Source organism: Parus major, chromosome 4, assembly GCF_001522545.3.
Source record: "Parus major isolate Abel chromosome 4, Parus_major1.1, whole genome shotgun sequence".
In the NCBI taxonomy this organism is placed as follows: Eukaryota; Metazoa; Chordata; class Aves; order Passeriformes; family Paridae; genus Parus; species Parus major.
The window spans coordinates 18038470-18061282 of NC_031771.1; the positions used below are offsets into that span (position 1 = coordinate 18038470).

General features: G+C 37.6%; 1 protein-coding gene across 3 annotated transcripts in view; it reads left to right on the forward strand.

Annotated features, from left to right (window-relative positions):
* Positions 1 to 22813, forward strand: part of SMARCAD1 (SWI/SNF-related, matrix-associated actin-dependent regulator of chromatin, subfamily a, containing DEAD/H box 1) — a 41329-nt gene that overhangs the window by 12631 nt on the left and 5885 nt on the right. For 2 of the 3 annotated variants that reach the window (XM_015624306.1, XM_019006339.2), the window contains 13 exons: positions 1876 to 1939; positions 6424 to 6512; positions 8045 to 8134; positions 8756 to 8840; positions 10304 to 10695; positions 15937 to 16139; positions 17381 to 17471; positions 18671 to 18770; positions 20217 to 20276; positions 20486 to 20561; positions 20993 to 21128; positions 22213 to 22350; positions 22663 to 22758. In XM_015624306.1, the coding sequence (XP_015479792.1) occupies positions 1876 to 1939; positions 6424 to 6512; positions 8045 to 8134; positions 8756 to 8840; positions 10304 to 10695; positions 15937 to 16139; positions 17381 to 17471; positions 18671 to 18770; positions 20217 to 20276; positions 20486 to 20561; positions 20993 to 21128; positions 22213 to 22350; positions 22663 to 22758 (1620 nt within the window). The remainder of the gene's footprint in view (positions 1 to 1875; positions 1940 to 6423; positions 6513 to 8044; positions 8135 to 8755; positions 8841 to 10303; positions 10696 to 15936; positions 16140 to 17380; positions 17472 to 18670; positions 18771 to 20216; positions 20277 to 20485; positions 20562 to 20992; positions 21129 to 22212; positions 22351 to 22662; positions 22759 to 22813) is intronic. The other variant, XM_015624304.2, reaches the window with a different exon arrangement.

Sequence of the window (22813 nt, forward strand, 5' to 3'; positions counted from 1 at the left end):
GTACAGCTGTGTAACATTTCCACATACATGGAAATTTGGATATCTATAAAAATTAATATATAGACACTTCAAATAAACACCTTTAGGTAGATTCAACAACAGTGAACTCCAGTGTATGGAAAAATTTTCAAGTATTTCTTTGTTGTGACAGTTAAGCTTAATTATGGCTGTCTCAGTTGATAACTTGGTAACTGCTGTTGTTGGTATGAGCTAACTGATGAAATGCAAAATGAGTGATATCACTGTCATCTTCCAGTAGATGAAACTCTGTGCAAGCTTGCATTTATGACATCTAATAGATACTGATACTTAAGTACTTCCAGTGAGGCAAAGGGTAGGTTTGAACTTAATGTAATATATTCTTATTGTGCTGACATGTGAATGTGAGAACTCTTGGCCATTGTCCAGCATTCAATACAAATCTACAGGTAACTCCTTGCAAGGGAGATACGGCAATTCAGTACAGTAAAATACCTTTATTACAGTGCAAGGTGTTTTTAGAAAGTATTTTTCAATGCTAATAGATAACTAGGTTTTCACTAGCTTTAATTTAAAAAGCTAAATGTGCTTAAATTAATTTGTAAAGTTTCCTGGTTTCCTGAAATGGCATTGAAATACAGACATTTTACTGGTGCTCCTTGCTGAGTGTTTTGATTCCCAGCTTTATGTTTAGGCTCTCCCTTTATTATGGGAAGAACAAAAAGGTTGCAAGTAGCAATTTTTGAATTTTTCTCCTGAACATTGTAATTAAAATTTGTTGTGTGTGTCTGGAATGTATCTCTCGGTTTTTGGCTGCATAGAATTTATTTGATTCAAAGACTGATAAAAGTTCATTGTAGCTTAGTAACTTGCTAGAAGTGCTATGTGATGTGTCTAAACTGCTGTTTTGTGACTTAGCTACTGAGCAGCATGTGAGGCTGATAGTGTTTGTTTTCAGGAGACTGCAAGATAGCTACTGTATCAGCAGAACTTTGTAGAAAATAGAGGCTGTGCAGATGTATTCTTTTTTTTTTTTTTTTGTAATTGCATAGCTGCAACATTTTTGAAGGAGGGTGGAGGAATATCAGGCAAATCTGTTGTTCCTTCATGAAGGATCTGGAGCAGGCTGTCCTGACAAACTTGACACAACTGATGAAGGCTATTAAGGAAAAAAATCATGAGCCATTTGAAAAGGAAATTGTGTCATTGTAGCAAAATTGTAATACGGTGTTTCCAAACATGAACAGATACTTGGGATTCAGGATTCCTCATAACTTCATTTTTTGTTGGTTTTTTTCCCCCATATTTGCAACATTTAGGCCATTTGCTTTTGTTGCTGTTACCTCACTTTCAGAAAGCCTTAAAGTCTCAATGTGTAGTTTGTAAAACAGATCTATGTTGAGATTATATGTGGATGGAGAAACAATCTAGGACTGCAAGGATGTATTGATAAACCTTGAGGCACATTATACATTTCATGCTTGTAATTACAAGAAATGAACCAGTGTGTCACAATAGTATTCAGACACTTCCTGAGTTAATGAATTACAGGGTTGTATTATCTTGTTTTGTGATAGTAACATTGAATAGTCTTTGAAAAAAAGCTTCGAAGTAAAAATGCAGGATATGTTTGTGAAGTAGGGAAGAAAGCAATAATACATGACAATCTATTCAAAATCTTTCCAGTATCCATTTTTAAGTGTTTCCAAATACAGGGTATGTGATCAGTACAGCTAATTTGATTCCTCTTGGTTTAGCTCTTGGGTTTAATAATACATGTATATTTGGGGGTTTTAAGTGTTTTTTAGTCACAGCTGATCCAGCATTGTCTTCCTCTGTTCAACTGCATTAAATTTCTCTACTTAGCAGTTGCTTTTTTTTTTTTTTGTTTTGCAGCTGATAGAGTCAGCATGCACAATGGATGAAGCAGTAGCTGCTGGTTTGAAGATCAATAACAAAGGTATGTTTAACAAAAAAACCCCACAAAACAAAAACAACAACCAAACTTTAGAAGCTGTAGCTAATTCAGTGAACTTGTTTGGGAGATATTTAAAAAGTGGTTAAGCTTCTGCTAAAAGTTAGTGGTTTTTTTTATTGTAATAACATAAAATTGAATTTACAGGCTTTGCAGGAAGAAAGATAAATAGAGGATGTGGACCAAAATCTGTAAATAAAACCATGAAGAGGAATTTGTTCTGTGAGGCTCAGGGTTGCTTTGTTTGTAGGTTCTGAAGTGATTCTGTTCTTGCTGGCTCCTTCTTTGTCCAGAACTTGAGGCAAATAGTAAGGGATTAGCAGAAGTAATTCTAAATGTTCTAGGTAAGCAGTCTGGTAGTATGGAAAGAATGTATGGGCTATGTAGTTGTTAATAAGTAGATATTGTTTGTATCAAGACCTGTCAGTTTTTTGTTCAGGTTATTTTCAAGACCTGCCTGTAATTCTAAATAAGAACTGTTAGTTGTAAACATTACACAGACCCCCCTGGTTCTCTAGCAAAACATCATGCAAACCGTGCTTTTGAATTGTCAGAACTTATTTAGGGGTGTCTGTTCTGCACCTCAATTTACACAGTCTCATACTGTTACCAAAACAAACAATGCAAAACAAAGAAACACATTTTGTGGGAATGTGTTCTAAGTGTTAGATGTGTAAAAGGGTCATAATTCTTGGGCTTCGGGTTTGTTTCTTGACATCACTCAAGTCCAGGGCTAAGTCTTGTCTTATATTTTTGATTTGTTGAAGTTGGTCAGGGAAGAGTGGAATGCTGATATTATAAAAGCAGATCAGCCATCTGTTTACAGTTCAGTTGTCCAAGGTTTTCCTGAAGGATCTTTGGAAAAAGCTATTTATGACCACTCTTGATTATTTAGTTGTTCTGAGTAGTTCATACATCTTTCCATGCAAGATCCTATGGATTTGGAGCAATATGTCTAGGAGTAAGTATATGCTGAGGGAGAACTATTTTACTTTTGTTTTTAAAGTACACATTTTTTTTGCTTATCTGATTCCCTCTCCTGTACTTACTATATTATCATTTTCTTATTTTCATATAAAAGTGCAAAGATTTTTAACAATTTCCAAGAAGCTTTAAGAACACTCAGACTAATTTGAATGAAGGGATGCTTTTGTGTTTTGTGTTGTTTGATGGGTTTTTTTTTAACCAACCAAATAATTTTGAGTTTATCACTGAGTGCATGGTCAGATTCTATAGATGGAAATTCTTGGATACTGGCAATAGGAAACAAGGCTGGCATGTTTTGAGAAGTACACTGAGTGCTGCTGTTCCTGGAAGACTGATTACTTTTCAAAGGTTTTGATAAATATTAAACCAATTTAAGCCAATATATATTCTTAAACTTTGTTGCACTTCACAGTGTTTGAACTAAATCACTTTGATTTCTGGTATGTAGGCCCTGCCTTTTGGCCATTTTTGTGTTGATTTAAGAATGTTGTTTCACATCCTTTTAATATGAGCCATAGAGAAGTCTTCTTGGCAGCAAAATTCCCACTAATCACAGCTGTTGTATAAAATATTTAGTTAGGAATAAGCATGCCTGACAGTGATGGTATAAATCACCTAATTTTAGACACATTTTTTAAAAATGGAGGCATTACTGAACATCTGCTTTAACTGTATCAATTTCAGATATGCTTTACTTGTGAAATGTTGACTGTGTGAGAGGTCAAGGCAAGATACAGTTTTGCGAAGCACAGCTTTGTGAAAAAAGTGTGACCTTGAATTTTTCTATCCTTTCAAAATTACAAAACTTGTATTTATAGCTTGAATTCAATAGTTGTATAGAGCTAAAACAAGAAACATTGCAGATTTTTTAAAGGTATGAAGATGTGACAAATTGAAAATACATGTCTAAGATGTGAAGTTGTAGTAATACCAGTTGTTTGTGATTTGTTTCTGGTGTTGATTTCTGTACATCTTGCAAACCATGAAAGTGGTGGGTGTGCTTCTGAGCTGAAGCCTCATGTGAATCTGACTGGTATTCACTGCTTTTTGAGCAGTCAGAAACTACTGTTTTCTTTTATCATGATGAGGGAAGTCACAGTAAGAAAAGGCTTTTTTTTGTTAGAGGTAGCAGCAAGTAACAGGGGAAATAATTACATATGCTCCTCTAAATTATGAGACCTTGGAGCAGCTTTTCTCGTTAGTTATAGTATTTATGGGGAGAACAAGGATTCCTCTGGAAGGCCTGGTGTACCCTGCCTGCACGAAGGATGATTCCTACCTAACAGCAAGAGTTTCTTTATCCCTTCAGCTGTATACTGCCTTAGCACAGAAAGGAAAAATTAAGTGTACTTTCCAAAGTGGATGTGTTCAGAAAGTTGGGATTTTTTTGTCATTTGCAAATATGGTGGGTTTCCGAAGACCACAGGTTGATTTTTAAATAATTCTGTGTTGATGGGTTCCTGAGACCATGGTTTTCCAGATCCTTTGTTTCAGTTCAATGTCCTCTAAAATTGCTCATGATGGGGCTTCCTTCAAATGCTATTGGGTGCTCAGCTGTGACCTAAAACCAGGAAAATCTTTTAAGTACTCTTATATCCAGCCCATCTATTTTTTTAGGGCAAAGAGGTTTTCAGGGTCACTGTTCACATTCAGAATTATCCATCCTGAATACAGTGTTAATTGAGCTTAAGAAATAATAGCACAAGGTCTCGAATGACTTACAGTGCTTGACCCAGCAGCAGCCTGACAGCTCCTAGTTTGGGTATCAAAACAACCACACATTTCTCAGGGTTAAGCTCGTAGCAGGCATTTTCCCGGCAATATTGTTTAAATTAGGTCTTGGGCAGAAAGGTCAGTGTCTGAATGGTGAAGGAGAGCCTCCATTGGCATATTCTCTGGATGCTTTGAACTGTGCCTATTGTATTTATTGTGGCCTTCCAGTACAAGAAAGATGGAGAGGGACTATTTACAATGGCATGTAGTGACAGAAAAAGGGGGAATGGCTTCAAATTGAGAAGGTAAGTTTAGATTAGAAATCAGGAAGGAATTCTTTACTGTGAGGGTAGGGAGGCAGTGGACCAGGTTGTCCAGAGGAGTTGTGGATGCCCCATCTTTGGAAGTGTTCGAGGCTGGGTTGGATGGGGCTCTTAGCAACCTGATCAAGTGGAAGGTGTCGCTGGCTACAGCAGGGGTTTGGAACTAAGTGGTCTTTAATGTCCCTTCCAGCCCAAAAAATTCTATGATTCGATGATATTTTTGTCTAAATATATATAAATACATAGACTTCAAAAAAAATCTTAACAAAGTTTTCTGGTATCTCTTGCTAGATCTATAATTTCAGGAAGAGTTGCTAGTACTTTACTTTTCCTTGGGATGTTTTAATAAATTATTTCTTTCTATTTTTACATGCTACTTCTCTGATGTCAGAGTGAATGACTGTAGTAGAAAATTTATTTGAAAGTATTTCCACACAAAGTGTCTTGTACAAAGATTTGGCTACTTAATGTACTGAAGTTAAAACTTTTTGATCATCCAATCAGTCTTCTGGATTGGAAAGCAAATGTGCTTTTTGTGTGTGTGTGTGGGTATGTTCATTCACTGGTCTCCAAGGGCAAGCTGGGAGGGGAGGTTGGCCAGAGATGCTGGTATCAGACACCAAAGCTCTGCAGGCACTTACTATTCCAGAGAAGATCTAACTTCCAGTACTATTTCAGATCACAAACTAGGAATTTTCACAGTAATTTGTTCTGGTAATGCTGCTTCAAGCCAAGCTGGTGTGCAGAAATACTGGTAATGTGTTCTTGCCTTCATGAACCATGCACAGCAGCAGTCTGGAAGTGCACCTGGCTGGGCAGGCCTTAATGCTGAGATGATAATCTCCTGATAATCACCAGGGCCCAAAGATAGTCAGAAAGTTATGGCTCATGTGGACTATTTGTAAGTGATAAGGTTATCACAGACTTAATATGCATAGTTTTCTTTGAGACGTCTGGATTTACTGTTGAAAAGCATTTGGTAACTGCTCTGGTGTGTACCTGAGCCAGAAATCAGTCATCAGCGCTTCCAGATTGGCAGAGATGTACATATTCCAACAGACAGATGGGCTTCAGCCTGGAAGAAATACCAGCTTGAGTGAAACCAGACACAGATACACCTTTATGCAACCTCTGTGTGGCAATTATAAAAAAAATAATAATTAAATTCTATTTTGGTTGTTATATATGAGAGGTAATTACTTGATTAATTGCCAGACTGCTGAAGATAACTTAGAGGTAAATAAGCATGTATCTTCAAGCAGCTGCTTTGCTTCAAGTTTCAATGTATCTGTGTTCTGTAGTAGGAAACTGTTATGGAGACTAGTAAACATTGTTTGGGTAACAAGTAGCTACTACATTGTTGTAGTAATTAAAATCTCCTACTGTTTTGAGGTGAACTCAATGAAAGGAACTAATTCTTCTTTTCCATCTCAATTCTTTTTGAAGCTGCCTCTGGTAAAAGGAAACTAAGTGAATCTCCCACAAATTGCAAAACCAAAAATGAGCGAGTTGCAAAAAAGTCAAAAGCTAGTTATGTAAGTACTGCGCTTTTCTCTTTGTGCATTGTAAAATAAATTGAATTACCTGACTTGGTCAGTGGTGTGTTTTATCAGAAAATTAAGTCAAATCAGATCTTGCCATCTGGATGAGTTTTTTTGTACTTCTTTTATTGTTGACACTCTGAATGGAATTACCTGATTTGTTCTTTACTGCTTGTGGATTTATATCACACCAGCCAGTTCACTGCTTTGGTGGAAGTAGCTGATGGCAGGTAGCAGTGTGTGAGGCTCTGAGTACCATTCAGTTTTTGTGAACGTCAGTGAGAACGACAGGTTCTGGATCACTTTTCCTCCTCAGGTCATTCCTTGTATTTCCTCAAGCACATGAAGTTAACATCTTTGTTGCTATAGTTGCTGCTATCCTTTGTTGTAGATGTTGCTTATATATTTGAAAGTATGACTTCAGGAAATTTTTAAAAACGATGAATTGGTTACATTTAAAGGAATGACTACTTTGACCTCTGCTAATTAATGGGAACTATGTCATGATCCTGGTTTGATACATCAGCTTGATTTCTGTTTTTAACAGTATCATTACAATTAAAGGGGGAAGGATTGGAAAAAAACAAATGTGGAATATGGGTTTTTAGAGCTTATAGAGAACTATAGTGAGAACTTGCAGGTTTTTTCTTAGTCTTGCTTTTCCTCTGGTTCTTAAGACCAGAGCATACTTGGGCAGCTCTTCTGTGGACTCTAGCTGCTCCCTTAGTGACACTGTAGGCTCATTGAGGAAAGGAATAATGTCCTCTGTTACTCAGAGTGCCTCTGGAAGATGTGGTTTGTGCTCCTTCAGAAAAGTAAATGTTGGTAACTCTGCTGTAGACAAGTAGCTCTGTAATCACTTTGTATTCAAAGTTCTAGGAAGAAACTCACGTAGTTCTTTGTGGTGGAATACAAAGCAGAGCAGCTTGTGGCCCATGGAAGTTTTGGCACTTGTTGACTTCCATTTTGCAGGCTGGTAGTAGCTGTTGGTGAAGCTATTGTTGATGAAAAGTTTTACCAGTTTTTGATGGGACTCTATGATGCTGTGACATAAAATTTATGGATTTTTTTACTCATAAATCTTAATATAAACACACCATTTGACATGTTTTTAGGCTGTGGTGGGTTAAACACTACGCATGCTTAGTAAGCTAATCTGATTACCAACCCTGATGTCTTCTGCCTTAAATATCATCTGGAATTGCTAATAACTTTTGATTTTAAAGCAAAATAAACTAGACAGTTCTAAATTATTTATATTTTGGTATATGACTTTGCACTGTGCCTGCTTTTCAAGTAAAGAGTCCCAGTTTTCCATGACTGAAGACGTTTTCTGTTTGTGCAAGTTTTGGTCTTTCTTTGATCATTGACTATGTATGAGGAATCATTTCAGTTTGAATTTATCTTAAGTGCTTTTGTCATTTAGAGTAGCTGCTTAAGGATAAGCAATACTGATTAGGTTTTCTTCTGTTTCTATAGTTGTAATTAATATTAAACCTAATATTAAAAACTTCTTTTTAACATAGCTGGATGACTCAGAGCCCAAAAGACAATGGGAGAGGCAAGAGATGCTTGTGAAGAAGTTGCAAGGTACATTCCCTGGATTAGATAAGGAGGTGAGCTGATGTCTCCCTATGGCACATCAGGTTTTGAGTTCTTAAGAAAACTGCAGCTGTTGATAGTCCATATGAAACAGTTCTGATACCAACAGCACTTTTGGAAAGAGCCCAGGGTAGGAAGGCTTTTGCTGTTCCTGATGTTAGAATGTAGCTTGTCCTGAACTGAGAGCTGTGGGATGTGGTTGAGAATACATGTAACTTCTCTTCCTACATTTCTAGCCCTATGACAAGCCTAGTATAGTCAAATTTGATGACTTATTGAAAAGTGCAAGGGGGAATGATCCCTCCCTCTCTCACTCTTCTCCCCCAGACTGCTAAATATATTTTGCAGTTTGTATTACTTTAGTACCTGATGGTCCTCAGTGACTGCTTGAGACCTTTCAGTAGGGTGCTTGAAATAGTTGGAAGCAAAGCTTGTTCATGTGTTCTTACACTTTTGAAAAGTGGAGTGCAGCTCTGCCTAAACTGAGTGTACAGAGCCTGAAGGGTTTCCTCATTTTGATTTCCTTTTATTTTGAATCATCTGATTTACAGGGGTTTTATTTGCTGATGTTATTTGGCACAGAAATTTAGTTTGTGCTTATCTCACCACAATGCAAAATGTCTTATTTTTACTAGGAGCTGAGAGAAGTACTTGAGGAACATAACTGGGTGTTTCATGATGCACTGGAAGCCCTGAAAATATTTGCAGACGATGAGGAAGGTAAAGACAGATTTATAATTCATTTTATCCAGACAAAACAGACTTGTGATGCAAATAGTTTTGAATGTTCAGCAATGAGTCCTGACAGCACCATGCTTAGAAACTTACTCTTATACTTGTAATTTACATTACAGGGAGGATGAAAGAAGGAAGCTCACTTTTTCTGTATTTTTACTTTTGCTGTCTAACTAGGGATAAATATCTTTTACCCTGCTAATACAGATAGGCATAAAAAGTTGTAATTACCTAAGGGTGTTAGAACTCTAAGCACTCTCTAACTCTGCTCCCTTCTTGCTTGTTTAATAAAAGGGTTGTTTTCTAACTGCAGTACTTGTAAATTACTGGTTTCTAAACTAGTAATTGCAAATAACTGCATAGGAAACAAGCAATATATGCTATTTTGTCCTTCTAAAATGTATTCTAGGAGAGGAACATAGTAGAAATAGGCCTTGAGTTATTCAATCTGTTTGTAAATACCAGTACTTTAAACGTGGCGTGGAGAAAACCCAATGATTGCAAGTAAATCTGCAAGTTATAACTTAAGTCTATTTAAAGAGTTGATTACTTTTCAGTGTGTTACACAGCTGTCAGATATGTACAAGTTTTGCTGTATCAGCTATGTAAGTATTCTTGGGATAGGGTAGTGTTCTTAATTGGTTTCTTTACAAGTGGGGAGAGCTATCACTGCTCAGGAAGTTGTGTCCTTATTGATGCTTCTAAGAAGGCAGATGTCAGGGTTGAACTGAATCAACAGCAAGCTGGGATTGGGCAGAAGAGCAACTTCTGCACTGCAAGTGCTCTCTTGAAATGAAGGAGTCAAAACCCTTACAAGGCACTTCTGAAAGTTACTTGCTTGTGGTGTGTTAAATAACTTCTGTCTTATTTCAAGGCAGCTGAATTATTTTGGTTGGAGATGCCTCATTCTTTGAGTTTTTTTAACAAGTGCATGTTTTTATTGTTCCACCCCAAATACTGTACTACAGTGCATTAAAATGGAAAAAAAAATATCATTTTCTTGGGAAAAGAAGGCTTTTTTTCTCAAGTCAGCAGAATTAATACCTCTGCAGTCAGGTGCAGTGGGACCAGTATCTCATCTTAAGAATACATCAGAGTTCTTAACTGTTTGCTCTTACCTCAGAGCTTCTGCAGCTCACAAATATTACATTATGTTGATCATCTCTATTTCAAGACACTTAAAACCTTCTTCTATTTGAGCATTATATAAATGAGCTTTGCTTATCTTGTACTCATAGTTGGAGCTATTTACATACGTTATACAGATTCTCTTTTCTGTTTTCTTAGTAACACCTGCTGTGTTTTCTTAGTAACACCTGTTCTTGTGTATTAAATACTAGAACTGTGCTTTACAGATCTGTAGGTTTTATTTTGGAAGAACAACTTGTGTTTTCATCAGCCCCATACCAATATGCATTAACTTGTTGCCTTCTGTATTGCATGCATAGGTGTGGAATTTCCTCCCAAAAGGAAAGTTGCTGACTTGACCGAAGCTTCCACTGAGAGCCATAGTGAGGAGAGTAAAGATAAGACAAAGCAGAAAGCTTCTGAGAAAGAGCAGAATGGCTTTCAGAAAAAGGACAAAGGCAAAAGGAGCATTTGGAGGGCTGAAAGAGAAACAGAACACACGGAGGATGAGTCTGCTTCCGAAGATGGCGGAAGCTCCCTGGATGAGGACTACAGCAGTGCTGATGAAGTCATGGAGGATGGCTACAAAGCGAAAATCCTCAGCTTCCTGCAGGATGCTTCCCTGAGTGAACTGACTCTGATTCCCCAGTGTTCTCAGAAAAAGGCTCAGAAGATAATAGCGCTCCGGCCCTTTAACAGCTGGGACGCTCTGGTAGGTCTGCATTCTTCCTTTCCTATCCCCAGCCTGCCTAGAGTCAAGGTGGCTTCAGCCGAGGGAGGCTTAGATGGGTGGCCTTATCCTCATTAGGCTGAAATGCTATGTTCCTCCTAAGCCAATAGCGTTTCAAATAGTGTCATATGACCTGATTTTGAATGAATTAAGGGGTGATTTTTATGGAAAACTCAAGCTGATTGGCTGACAGTACTGTCACTCACTGTGTAGCAGAGAAAGTTGGTTGATTTCACTGCAGAAGGAGAAATTAGAGCTTTCACTGTGAGAAGGAGGTGTTTGCTAGCCTATTCTGAGCTCTTGTAGCTGACAACCCATGCAGAAGGGAAGAACGTGGCAGGACCTTTACTGCAGACACTTGTATAGCAGCAGCAGCAGCTTCCAGGGTAGCTCCATGATTGAAGAAGCCAGCATGGATGTTTTTATTTTCAGGCAAGAAATGGCTGTTCTCTTTTTTTTTTTTTTTTTTTCCCCTTTTCTTCTTTTGTGCCTTTATCTTACTGCAGTGCAGCTTAGTGTCTAGCATGGTTTTGCTAGCTAAGCAATGCAGCCATTTTTAGTGGAGTGAGCTGCTGTGTTTTTATTAAAGAAAGGTAAAGCATGAGAATGCTCAGCCACAATCCATCACAGAAAGGAAAGCAATATCTGTTGGTAAGTACATTATCTACTGTCGCTTTGTTGTTACTTTCGGATGTTTACCATGGCTTGTTTGTAGACTTCACATTTCATACAGTTTCAGTTAACTGCAAGACCTCAGACCTGCTAAGAGCAATATTCTGGTAAGAGGTTTGAAGTGTGTTACAGCAGATAGTCTTGATTTAATTTATTATTGCTATGAATTTTAAAAGTAACTGTGCACAGGCCTTTTTACAGAGTAATTTGCGTTTATTCATCAGTGTGCATTCTGAACCCCCCCCCACTGATGTATGCAAGAACTTCTTGAATATATGTAAAACAATAACATTTATTATTCAGTGTGTGAAATATATTACTGCAAAACAGTAAGAGATGCTAAACAGAATTTTAAGGAAAACAGAATGATCTTTGTATGTTGTATTGTAAGGGGAGGGGGGAGACAAGAGGACGATACTTAAAAAAAATACAGGGTACTGGTATGCTGCAAAAGAAATCCGTTTTGCCCCAAGCCTTTGGCTTCTCACAGAACATCTGTCATACAGCTATTACTTTCTAAACTTGTTGGATTTTGTCTGAGCTTAATTCTTTGCAGAAGTATTTGCTACAGGGCTCTTCTCCTTTTCTGTGTAAAATATTTTACAGGGAAAAAAAAAGCTGCATGGGCCTGTTTGCGTTCAAAATTTGTCTTTCATGAAGATTGCTGGTGTCAGCAGCCACATGTTTATGTAGTATTGCAAATACTTGCCCAGAGTAAAAGTGGTTTGCAGCAGATTTTAGCAGATGTTTTGTATCAATGTGGATTTAGTTGTTTATAAATATCCAGTAGCTCAGTAACACAGCATTTTTCCTACCAATTAATAAGGGTAGTTAGAATAATGGAGAGAGATGATTCAGTTAGAGCATTAAATAAATTGGCTTAGTTTTAAGGTCTCTTTTTACTCTAATGGTATCTTGTGTAACACGATGTGAAGTACTACAAGTTGTTACCACGTGTTCATTATTAGAATTGAGGAAGATATTAAGGATCTCAGTCTGAGATTAAAACTAAAGCCTACTTATTTGTAAATTGAATGTTTTATTCCAGGAAAACATAAATGAGTATTTTTTTTTATTCTAGACTTTTTTTTTTTAATTTGGACTAAGCTATTCTGTTTCCAAGAGGATTTAAATTAATTTCATAGGCTTCTAAGGTTAATAAGAGCACTTGGAAATACTTACTCTTTGGAGTAGATATTTCAAGTGTTTAACTTGATCTAGTAATGCTTAAAACATACAGAAAGATATTTAGTAGACACAGTTATCAAAATAAATGGAGAGAGCTGAAACTGTCCTTGGTCACGAAGATTAATTAATTTGGCAGTTTAGAAATGCCTGCACTGTATGTCAAGTACACTTTAGAGCTCTGTCAGGCTTGGTACTGTGATCACATCCCTGGGGAGCCTGTACCAGTGCCCTGCCACTCTGGGTGACAAACCTTTTCCTAATATCCAGCCTAAACTTCCCCTGGCACAGCTTCAGGCCATTCCCTCTGGTCCTGCCACTGGTCACCACAGAGAAAAGACCTATGCCTGTATCTCTGGTTCCCCTTGTAAGGAAGTTGTAATTTGCAGTGAGGTCTCCCCTCAGTCTTCTGTTTAGCTTCTCATTTCTCTTTCCTGTTTGCTTTGAGGTCCTGATGATACCCCACTGGTACACATTGTGGGCCAGCAGACAGCATGGTTGCTTTCCTTGATGGAAGTACTTCTGGGCACCAACTGCCCTTTTTCCCAATCCTAACTCCCCTAAAAAACTCGTTGGTGCTTATTTATATTTTAACAGCGCTCTCATTTCCAAAGTGTGGCATTGCCCCGTGGTGGAAACTGCAGCACTCAGCAATCACGTAAGGGCAGTACCTGCCCGGGATTGCTGTGTGCTAAGAAACAAAAGCAGAGCCAGACTGGCTCCCAGAGGAGCTCTGCTGGGGTTTTGGGGCCTGGGTTTGGTGGTCTTGCAATTTTCTGCTTCCTTTGGTAAATGTGGGAGAGAAACTAGAGAGGGTTTAATGCTATTCAGTTTTGTATTTTTAAGGTGTGTAACTGTTACCTGTTTGGATTTCATTTTAGTGTAAAAACATGTATCTATGTGAGACTTGCTGTATCCTCTCATTCTTGGCATTCACAGTATTATTCTGTCACAAAATAAGCTGTCTTACATAGCATTTAAAGTCTTTGTGGTCTACAGAAATTCTTACAGAATACACACAAGTTAAGCTGATGGGAAGTGTTACATTGAATTGCTGACACAGCACATCACTTCTAGAGAAATGGGGGAACTGAGTTGTCAGAGGTGGATCTTGCCCATCATATTCTGTGCACTGCAGCAGTATATGAGCTAGGGGATACAGACTCAAGGGAGTGTAGCTCCACCTTTTTTGCCATGTCATTTTCTTTGGCTGCACATATACAAACTGTCATAAAATCCAAACTCCAGAACCAGCTTGCACCAAAGCCAGCTGAAGGGAAGGAGTTAATGCATCAGGTAACAATGGAAAGCTGCTTACAGTGGAAATGGTGTTTGTTGATCAAGGCTGAGGCTGACTTTCATGCTTAGGCATTAAAGAGAAAGCCTTCATCATCTTGAAAGTGGTGTAAAGTAAGTCCAGAGTGTGTTGGTGTGGCAATTCCTAGTGTGCTGGGAAAGCTCATGGGTTCAGTTTCCATGATGGTCTCACATTTTTGGGCATTAGTTGAAAAAAGCTGAACTTGGGTGGGTGTCAGGATCTCTAGAAAGCAAAGGCCACCTGTGAATCTGCTTTGTGTTCTGAGCAGGGTAACACCCTGTGATTCACATGCAAACCAGTGGCTAAAGTATTTCTTTATACGTGGATGCTAATGTGCTGACATGAAACAATACAATTTCTGTTAATAACATATGGCTCAATTCTCCACACCTTTATTTATGGATTACAGGATTTCTATTCATGCCAACCAAAGCTTTAGTCATCAAAACAAATGTCGAAATTTTGTAGGCACCTATTAAAAACTGTGTTCTTTTTTATTTCTAAATGGAGGTGTCTATTTGGAGAACGCCTTTACAGGTGTTGACATGTGCACCTTAGCCTGGTCTAACCTGTGAGTGTTGGTAAACTTTCTGAGGTTTGTTTAAAATGGAAAACAAACAAACAAAAAAAAATACACCCCCAAACTGTAATTGCATCACTCCATTTATTTTTAAAATATTTTCCTTATAAAAGCTGTTTTTTAAATTCTACTTTAATTTAATCTGGTTATACTCTTACCTTAACAAAACTTGCTTTTACTCTGCAGTGTGGCCATATTGGTGAGTTACTTGAGCTGGATCATACAACTCCTTTTGTATGGAAGGAATTTCCTGCAGGATATATACATATGAAGTTTTAGCAGATCCCTGGTCTAAAATTAAAAAAAATCTGTGTGAAAACTACTTCTGTTTTAATACAAGAATGATAAATCCAAAGCATCTTTTATTCTTCAATTCTTCAAATCTATTAATAAACAAAACCCAAAAAAAGCCTGTTCTTTACAGTGAAATACATATAAATTTTGTCATCTCATTTTCTTTGGCTGCACATAAACAAACTGCCACAAAAACCAAACTCCAGAACCACCTTGCACCAAAGCCAGCTGAAGGGAAGGAGTTAATGCATCAGGTAACAATGGAAAGCTGCTTACAGTGGAAATACTCGAGAAAATACTATAATTACAAATATGACCCCAGTTACTGCAGAAACATATTTAGTGGTAGGTTTTATACTTTCTGCAGATGACTACATGGAATTTAGGAGAAATTGATGGGCCTGCTGAGGGGCCTGCTTTGATACAACCTCAGGCTGCTTGTCTCTGACATGTAAAATATTCATCCTGTGATGAAGATCTGAAATTTAGAGGAAGGAAATACACACTAGCTAGTGTGGACTTGAGGAAGCAAGTGGTGGAAGCAAGGCTTCTTTGTACTGACAGTACTTGGTGACCACAGAAAACCCAACATAATGCCCAAGTCCAGTTTGACTACCTTTGTGGTAGAGTTAGAACTGGAATCAGATAATGCTGAGCCCCAGAGAGACCCATAACAAAATATAGTAACCTTCATTATAGCTTCTTTTGTTTGCCTTGATGCCTACATTATGCTTACATCTTATACTTTTAGTAGTATACTAAAAACCCTGTAGGGTTTGTTTAAAAGGGCATCTTAATGAGAACCAGTGCTTTTTTTTCCTTCCTTTTGGGGTTTTGATTTGTTATTGTGCCTAGCCTTCGAAGCTGGCTTTGCACTGTTTGTTACCTCCTGTTGAGGATTTTGAGTTTAAAGCCACTTGTATTTTACTTTATAAACTGAAGAGAATTTGTATCTTAAAATTTCGAGTTTCACAATGTGAGGAGCTCCAATGATGACTTGCATTGTGGATTTACACAGTTTGCAGTGGGCCAAGTGTAAGGAGTACATGGAGTTTTGAGAGAAGATCAGGATGCTGTTGTCTCCTACTTGAATTACTGCATGCAGCAGCTGTGGATTTTCACTGCAGCTGCTTTACCAGTATTCATAGATTTTTTTATTATTGTTATTTTTCAGTTTGCAAAAATGACAAAGACTTCTGGTTTGTCAGAAGATATAGTGTGGAACTGCAAGATACTGCTGAAGGAGAGGGATGTGGTTCTAAAGCTTATGAATAAATGTGAAGACATTTCCAATAAACTGACAAAACAGGTAACCAGGATTACTAGAGACGGAGAATATGGATGGAACATAGAGCAACCCGCCATTCTGAATCGCAGGTATCTCTCATTTTTATGCTTTAGAAGGATGATGGACAATAAGGTATACTTTTGAAGACTCTGATTTTCAGCACTGCAGTCTCTGAGAGTAGAGGTGCAGATTTTTGATACTTAGTAGCTCTCAGTGAGCTAGATGGTGATGTGCAACATTTGAGAGACTCTAACAGATTTTTCAAGTGTATCAGGAAAGCTGGGTGGGCAGGATAAGAGCATAAGAATTCTAACAGGTTTTATTTTGTCCCATTTCTGGTGAATCTAACAGCCAACCTTAAGCAATGGAATCATGAGTTGTCAACTTATTTCAAATAAAAGCCCAAGCAAACCTGCTTCTGTAATGGGGGACAGATTTCAAATAGAATTCCATTTCAAAAATGCTACATTGGAACAAATCTGAGCAAACTCAACGGGTTTGTCAGCTGAATGAAAGACATCAGAAGTGCAGTTGTACAAAGTAATCTGAAACTCAGCATCATTTGGAGTGGCAGCAGGGATGTGTTGTAGGGAAGGATTTCTTTCAGGCATGTAAATTGGTAAGGATATCCAAATGGATAGTATGAGGTATGGATATGGTGGACGGTATTATCCTAAGGGTTAGGAAATATTGGGGTGTAGTGGGAATGGCCAAAGTAGCAGCTTGAATTCTAGTTGGATGCTATTACAAGTAAATAGCAAAAGGATTCTCAGCTGTGTGAAAACAAAACCTGGGAGGAAGCAGGAAGTCTTTGCAGAAAGATGTCAGTGACATTTCTTCATTGGAAAAAGTGCTGAACTGGGTGACTTGCTGTTGAGTGTGTTTCGTGAGTTGTGTTCTGGGTTTTTCTTTGGTGCTGACACAAACAGTAACTGTACAACAGAGCAAAATTAGGGATGCAGCTGCAAAATGCCACTTAATTGTGTATTTTAAAAATGAGTGGTTATGTAACTGCTTTTATCTGGTTGTGTATCACTGATTGATATCATCTTGTGTTACTCATATTGATCATTTTAGTTCTGTGAAAATGCAATAAGCAACTCAATTTGTGTACAGGTGACTGATTAAGAAAGTTCTTTACTTTGTGTAAAGTAACTTTACACAAGTAAAGTAACAAAAAACTTTGCATTTCTCACTACACAAAGAGGTCTGGAGTGCATTAAAATTAAAGCAGTGTTAAACCTGCCAGTCTCTGATTACCATAAATGGAAAGTTGTGTTTTGTGAAGAAACAAATAAAATGTAGTAATAAGCTTGATTGTTTTCAACAGTTTGAAACTGAAGCCATATCAGAAGATTGGTTTGAACTGGTTAGCACTGCTGTATAAACATGGATTGAATGGCATCTTGGCTGATGAAATGGTAAGTGTGAAAGTGCTTGTCTAAGAACCATTAAAATTTTGCAAAAAAGACGTTGTTAAATCCTTGCTTAGAAACCTCAAGCAAATTATAAGTAATTTTAGATTGCAGATGGTTCTCCAAGATCTTAAAAGCTGCTGAACTCTTTTCCATTTGAAAATCAGAGGTAGCCTAAGATTCATGGACACCCAGAATTGCAAGTCGCATAGTGCCTTCTGATGAAATGGAACCGGTTTCTACCACAACAGGTTGTTTTCAAACCACTGAGTTTAACAGCTCCTTTCGTAAAAATATGGTTCATTCTATTTGTCAAGCATTTATTGCACTGAGTCCCTATTTTCTCCATTTCTTCATCAGTTTCAAAACATACAGATAACACAGCAAAAAAAAACAAGGTAGAAACCTGCTCTGCTTCTGCAGAAGCAGTATTTCCACCATCTCTTGTCATGACATTCCCCATCAACTTTGAACTAAGAGAGACAAGCTTATGGGCTTGAGCTTTTGTTAAATGCTGACACCACCTGTAGATGTACAACAGAAAACACCTTACTGATGCAGCTGTTGAATTTGTGGTCTGTTGTTTATAATCCTGGCTGCTGTTCATCTTCTGATGAACCATGAATGAAAGCACAGCTTTGCCTTGCTATGACTTAGACAGTGCTTCTCAATTTCTGTATGTTTCATGTTAGTAAGAATGTGTGTATTTTGTGGTAGATACACAAAATTTTTAAGTTCATGATGCAGAAAACAGGAAAAGTGAGTGTTGATGGGAATGTAGGTTTATCTTACATCTGGTTCCAGTATTAAATTCCACTTCAGAAACAGCTGGGATACTCTTTGTACAACTGGAATCAAATGGAAATAAACATTTAGTTTCCAAGTAATCATTTTTCTGCACCATTGGTTCAGGAGGTAAATTTTTGAAGATTATCTGAGGGATGAACTTGAACTAAAATGAAAAACTTCATAAATTGAGAAGATGAATCTTTGTTCAAATATTGAGCTGAAATGATAATAAAGTTTGACTGAGGTTGTACTTAAGAAGGAATTGTTTTCTGTGAAATTGGTTAAACAACAAATTTTCTAATCAGATTTCTAATCTTTATTGGGCCATCACTACACCATAATTGTCTTAGGAGCTGGAAACACTTTAAAATCCCACAGATTGTAAGTTTTGTTTAAATGGATTTATTTTCTCTTAGGGCTTAGGAAAAACAATTCAAGCTATTGCATTTCTGGCTTATCTCTACCAAGAGGGCAATAGAGGTCCCCATTTGATAGTTGTGCCAGCTTCAACATTAGGTAAGTTAGAAGCTTCAAAAATATTTTTGTTAGGAAAAAAACAAAACAACACACCAGTCGTGGACATACTGTAAAGCAAAGATAATTTAATGAAAGAAAATTTGGTTTACTTATGGTGGTACTCAACTTCTAAAGTAATTTGAATTGGAATGCAGACCATACTGCAGGCATTCTTGTTCTGAATTAATTAGACTTATCATGGACCTTTTTTAGATTATCTGTCTCCTTCGAAAAAAATGAAGCTGCTTGTTACAATCTGAACCTGTGTAGCGTAGTCTTTTTACTTATTGACTATTGGCTGAACCTCCTAGTCTTCAGGCTGTGCTTAGGGTTAGGTTTCATGGCATTTTAAACACTCACTGTCTTTTTTCCTCTTTACTGCACAGCATCTGTCAAAGCAGATGAAAGTCCTAAAATGATGAGCCTAACTGTCTTTTACTTGTGTGTTCTGATTGTTTTATGGCCTCAGTTGAAATTGGAAAGAGTATGGTGAACTGTCAGCAAAGCTGATGAGGTTGAGCAGAAGATGGTTCTTGATGAACTTAAATTTGGATTTGTTGAATGACGAGGGAAAGTAACAAGTTGAATTTAAAAAGTAAATACTGCTTTTAATATAAAATACTTAATTTGGCTTCAGAAACTTCTCTTGATGTGTCAGAAAAGTTTCCAGTTGTTCAACTTAGGTTTAAAATAATCATTTTTAGTGTGCTTTCAAACTCCATTAAAACCTGAGGTGTTTGTAAGAATGTAAACAAAGGTGCTTTTATGAAGTCAGTCTTGGATCCAAATTGTAGAGACAGATTGGCATTGCCTGGGCAGTGCAGTCTGCTGGCAGCTTTCCTGACACTTTGCCAGAGGTGTCTCCTCATCACTGATCTGGGTCCAGCCCCTTCCCAAGTGGCATTCAGCAGAGTCCCCTCATGCTGTGGTTTGGGGTCAGCACTTGTGTTGGCTCTCCAGCAGCAGCTTCCCCTTGGGCACAGCAGTGTTGCCTGTGGCCATGGTGCTGCTGCACACCTGGAGCTGCACAGCCGGGATGTCAGGCCTCTGCCTGCCCCCAGAGGCACCGTCTCTCCTGGTGACATACTTCTGCAGACAAGTTCTGACACATGAAGTGATTTGCTTTCTGGGGATTTAACTGTCTAGGGAAGAAACCAAACTGCAAAGTTACACATTGTATTTATTTCACACAGTGGCTACAGACCGTGCAGGGCCTGTTCCTGCAGGACTTTAAAGTGCGATCTGGTTTTTACTAGAAGCCATTTGGGGTTGGTTCAGTTTCTTACATATCAGTTTTCCAGTTTTAAGACAGATGTTTCCTAACCTTCAGGAGAATTTAAAGGGATTTGCATTAAAATCAGAAGTTCTGTTTGATGCTGAGGTGTGAAACAGGAAGATATAATAAAGTATAAATGACTTGGGTTTTCTTTTAATCTTGTCTCACAGATAACTGGATAAGAGAAGTTCATCTGTGGTGTCCTGAACTGAACGTCCTCTTTTACTATGGTGAGGAATCTAGTTGAAAAAGAAATCCATTAATATGGTTGCTTGCATGGCCAGTGTAACAAAAGATGATTTGCTCATGGCAGTGTTGTTTTAAGACAGTTGTTTAAGGCACAGGTTTATTGATGAGTGATTTCTCTATGGTGTTTTTAATTTTTACATGTATATAAATATATGTGATTGTACTCATTTTATGTTTTGTCCTTCTTTAGGATCCCAAGAAGATAGGAAACATCTCAGGGTGGACATTCATAATAAAGTCGTTGATTTCAATGTGATTGTGACTACGTAAGTACAGTTAGGACCACAAACAGTGAGCTTTAGTGAGATCCTGCTGACCTCTAGTGGTACTAGAAACCAGAAAATTTTAGGAGTTGGGTTTCAGACAGTGGTTAACTAGGGCTTTATGATTGTGTAAGAGATACTGTGTCATAGGTGTTTTAGATATATGTCTGTCAGCATGTATATTGTGGATATTACATTGTAACAGATTTCAGCAGATTTTTAGGAAGTGTTACTGAGAACATTGGCTCATCAAGTACACTGAAATAATTTGCCAGTAATAAACTGTGTTGTGGTTGGTTACTTCCAGACAGTTTTACTGCCCCTCATGTACCTTCTCCATAACTTAACAATGGTAACAAATTTAATTTGATTGTGATAACAGTACATTCATTTTCAGAGAGAGACTAAGTGCAAGTGATATTTGTCTCTGACAGATACAACTCTGCAATCAGCAGCTCAGATGATCGAGGACTGTTCCGCAGGCTGAAGCTTAACTATGCAATTTTTGATGAAGGTCATATGCTGAAGAACATGAGCTCTGTCCGCTACCAGCACCTCATGACAATTAATGTAAGAGGTTTAGTTATTGCTGGGTTAGAGGGGACAGCTCCTGGCTTTTCTGTTTTGTAGCTACAAGCAGGGGGAAAATGGAATATTAACTGTAAAGTTCACATACACATTACTTTAGAGAAACTACAGTATGCAAGTGGACTTGAGTGTTGGTGTGGTGTAAGGAGTGGATCCTGCACAGTGGTCTCTTTCAGGGACGTAGCCTCCCAAAGCAACATAATAAATTTCCTGTACAGTCGTTACAATGATGCTAGTGCTTGAGTTTCAGTATTAAGTAAGTTCCCAGTTATATCCCGTAGTAGCAAAGATTTTAAAGATGCTATTCTGATTAGTTGTGCTGAAACCTTGTAGTATTTAAGGACCTGCTCTGATAGGGCTGCGTAAAAAGAGCCAGCTTGAAATTATTTTTTCTTGTGGTTTGCAGCCTGAGTAAGCAACGTTCTGAAAAAGATTTGAATACAGTTCTTTCTCTGAATATTTTGATCTAGTGCTGTAGTATTTGTACAATAATAATAAACTTAAGAGCATTTACTGCACCTTATTTTTCAAGGTTGTGTTTTCATCCATAGCCTTTTGCAAAAGCTGATCTTTAAGCAATAAAACTTGATTGTGCTTGCAATTCAAAACTTGTGCTTAAGTACTGTACTACATTAGAGAAATTCATGTGGGAGCAGCAATGAACACAGTCATCAGGAGGAAGAAAAAAATATCCCAAACAACAACAAAAAAACCAAACCAAACAAAAAACCCCAAACAAATACACCAAAAAAAAATAACCCACAAAACCCACCACCACCACCAACCAAAACAAAGCCCAAATAGAACAAACAAGAAAAAGCCTAATAGATCCAGGAATGCTTTTTTAATTGTCTTAAATTGGTGCACAGTTCCCCACAGATCTGTAAACAATTTTGTTGAGTTAACAAGGAAATTATTCCATTAGTTCCAAATATATATGGCTTAAATAGTTATAATTTAAATCAAGTTCATTTTCTCACTTCTCCATAGCTGTGGGTTTTTTGCCAATATTTTTTAGTCTGTTTGACAAATGTTTCTCATTGCTCTTTCCACTTTGGACAAACAGGCCAAGAATCGCTTGCTGCTAACAGGGACTCCAGTTCAAAATAATCTGTTGGAATTGATGTCCCTCTTGAATTTTGTCATGCCCCATATGTTCAGCAGTAGCACAAGTGAAATTCGAAGGATGTTCTCTTCAAAAACAGTGAGTACCATGAATTCTCTTCTTGAAAATAACTTTTTTTTTTTTGCTAGAAGACTGCTATTGCTGCATAACTTCTGTTTTATTGGTATCTTATGGAAACAGGTAGTATGATTATGAAAATCTATAAAATGAAACAACTGAGTAAACATTTTAAATTAAAAGATGCTGTAACAGGATATCTTAGAATACTAATGGTTAGGTCAAGTATGTCTGTTTTGGCTGGGGTTTTCATCAATTTAGAGAAGTTAAGGTGGTGGTGTTAACAGCTGAAAGCTTCACAGTGTAATTGAATTCTTTCGATGTTTTCCTTAGAAGAGTGCTGAAGAACAAAGTATATATGAGAAGGAGAGAATTGCACATGCAAAACAGATAATAAAACCATTCATCTTGAGAAGAGTAAAAGATGAGGTAACATTTTGTCATTAAAATGATGGGTTTGTGTTGCCAAAAAGCCTCATAATCT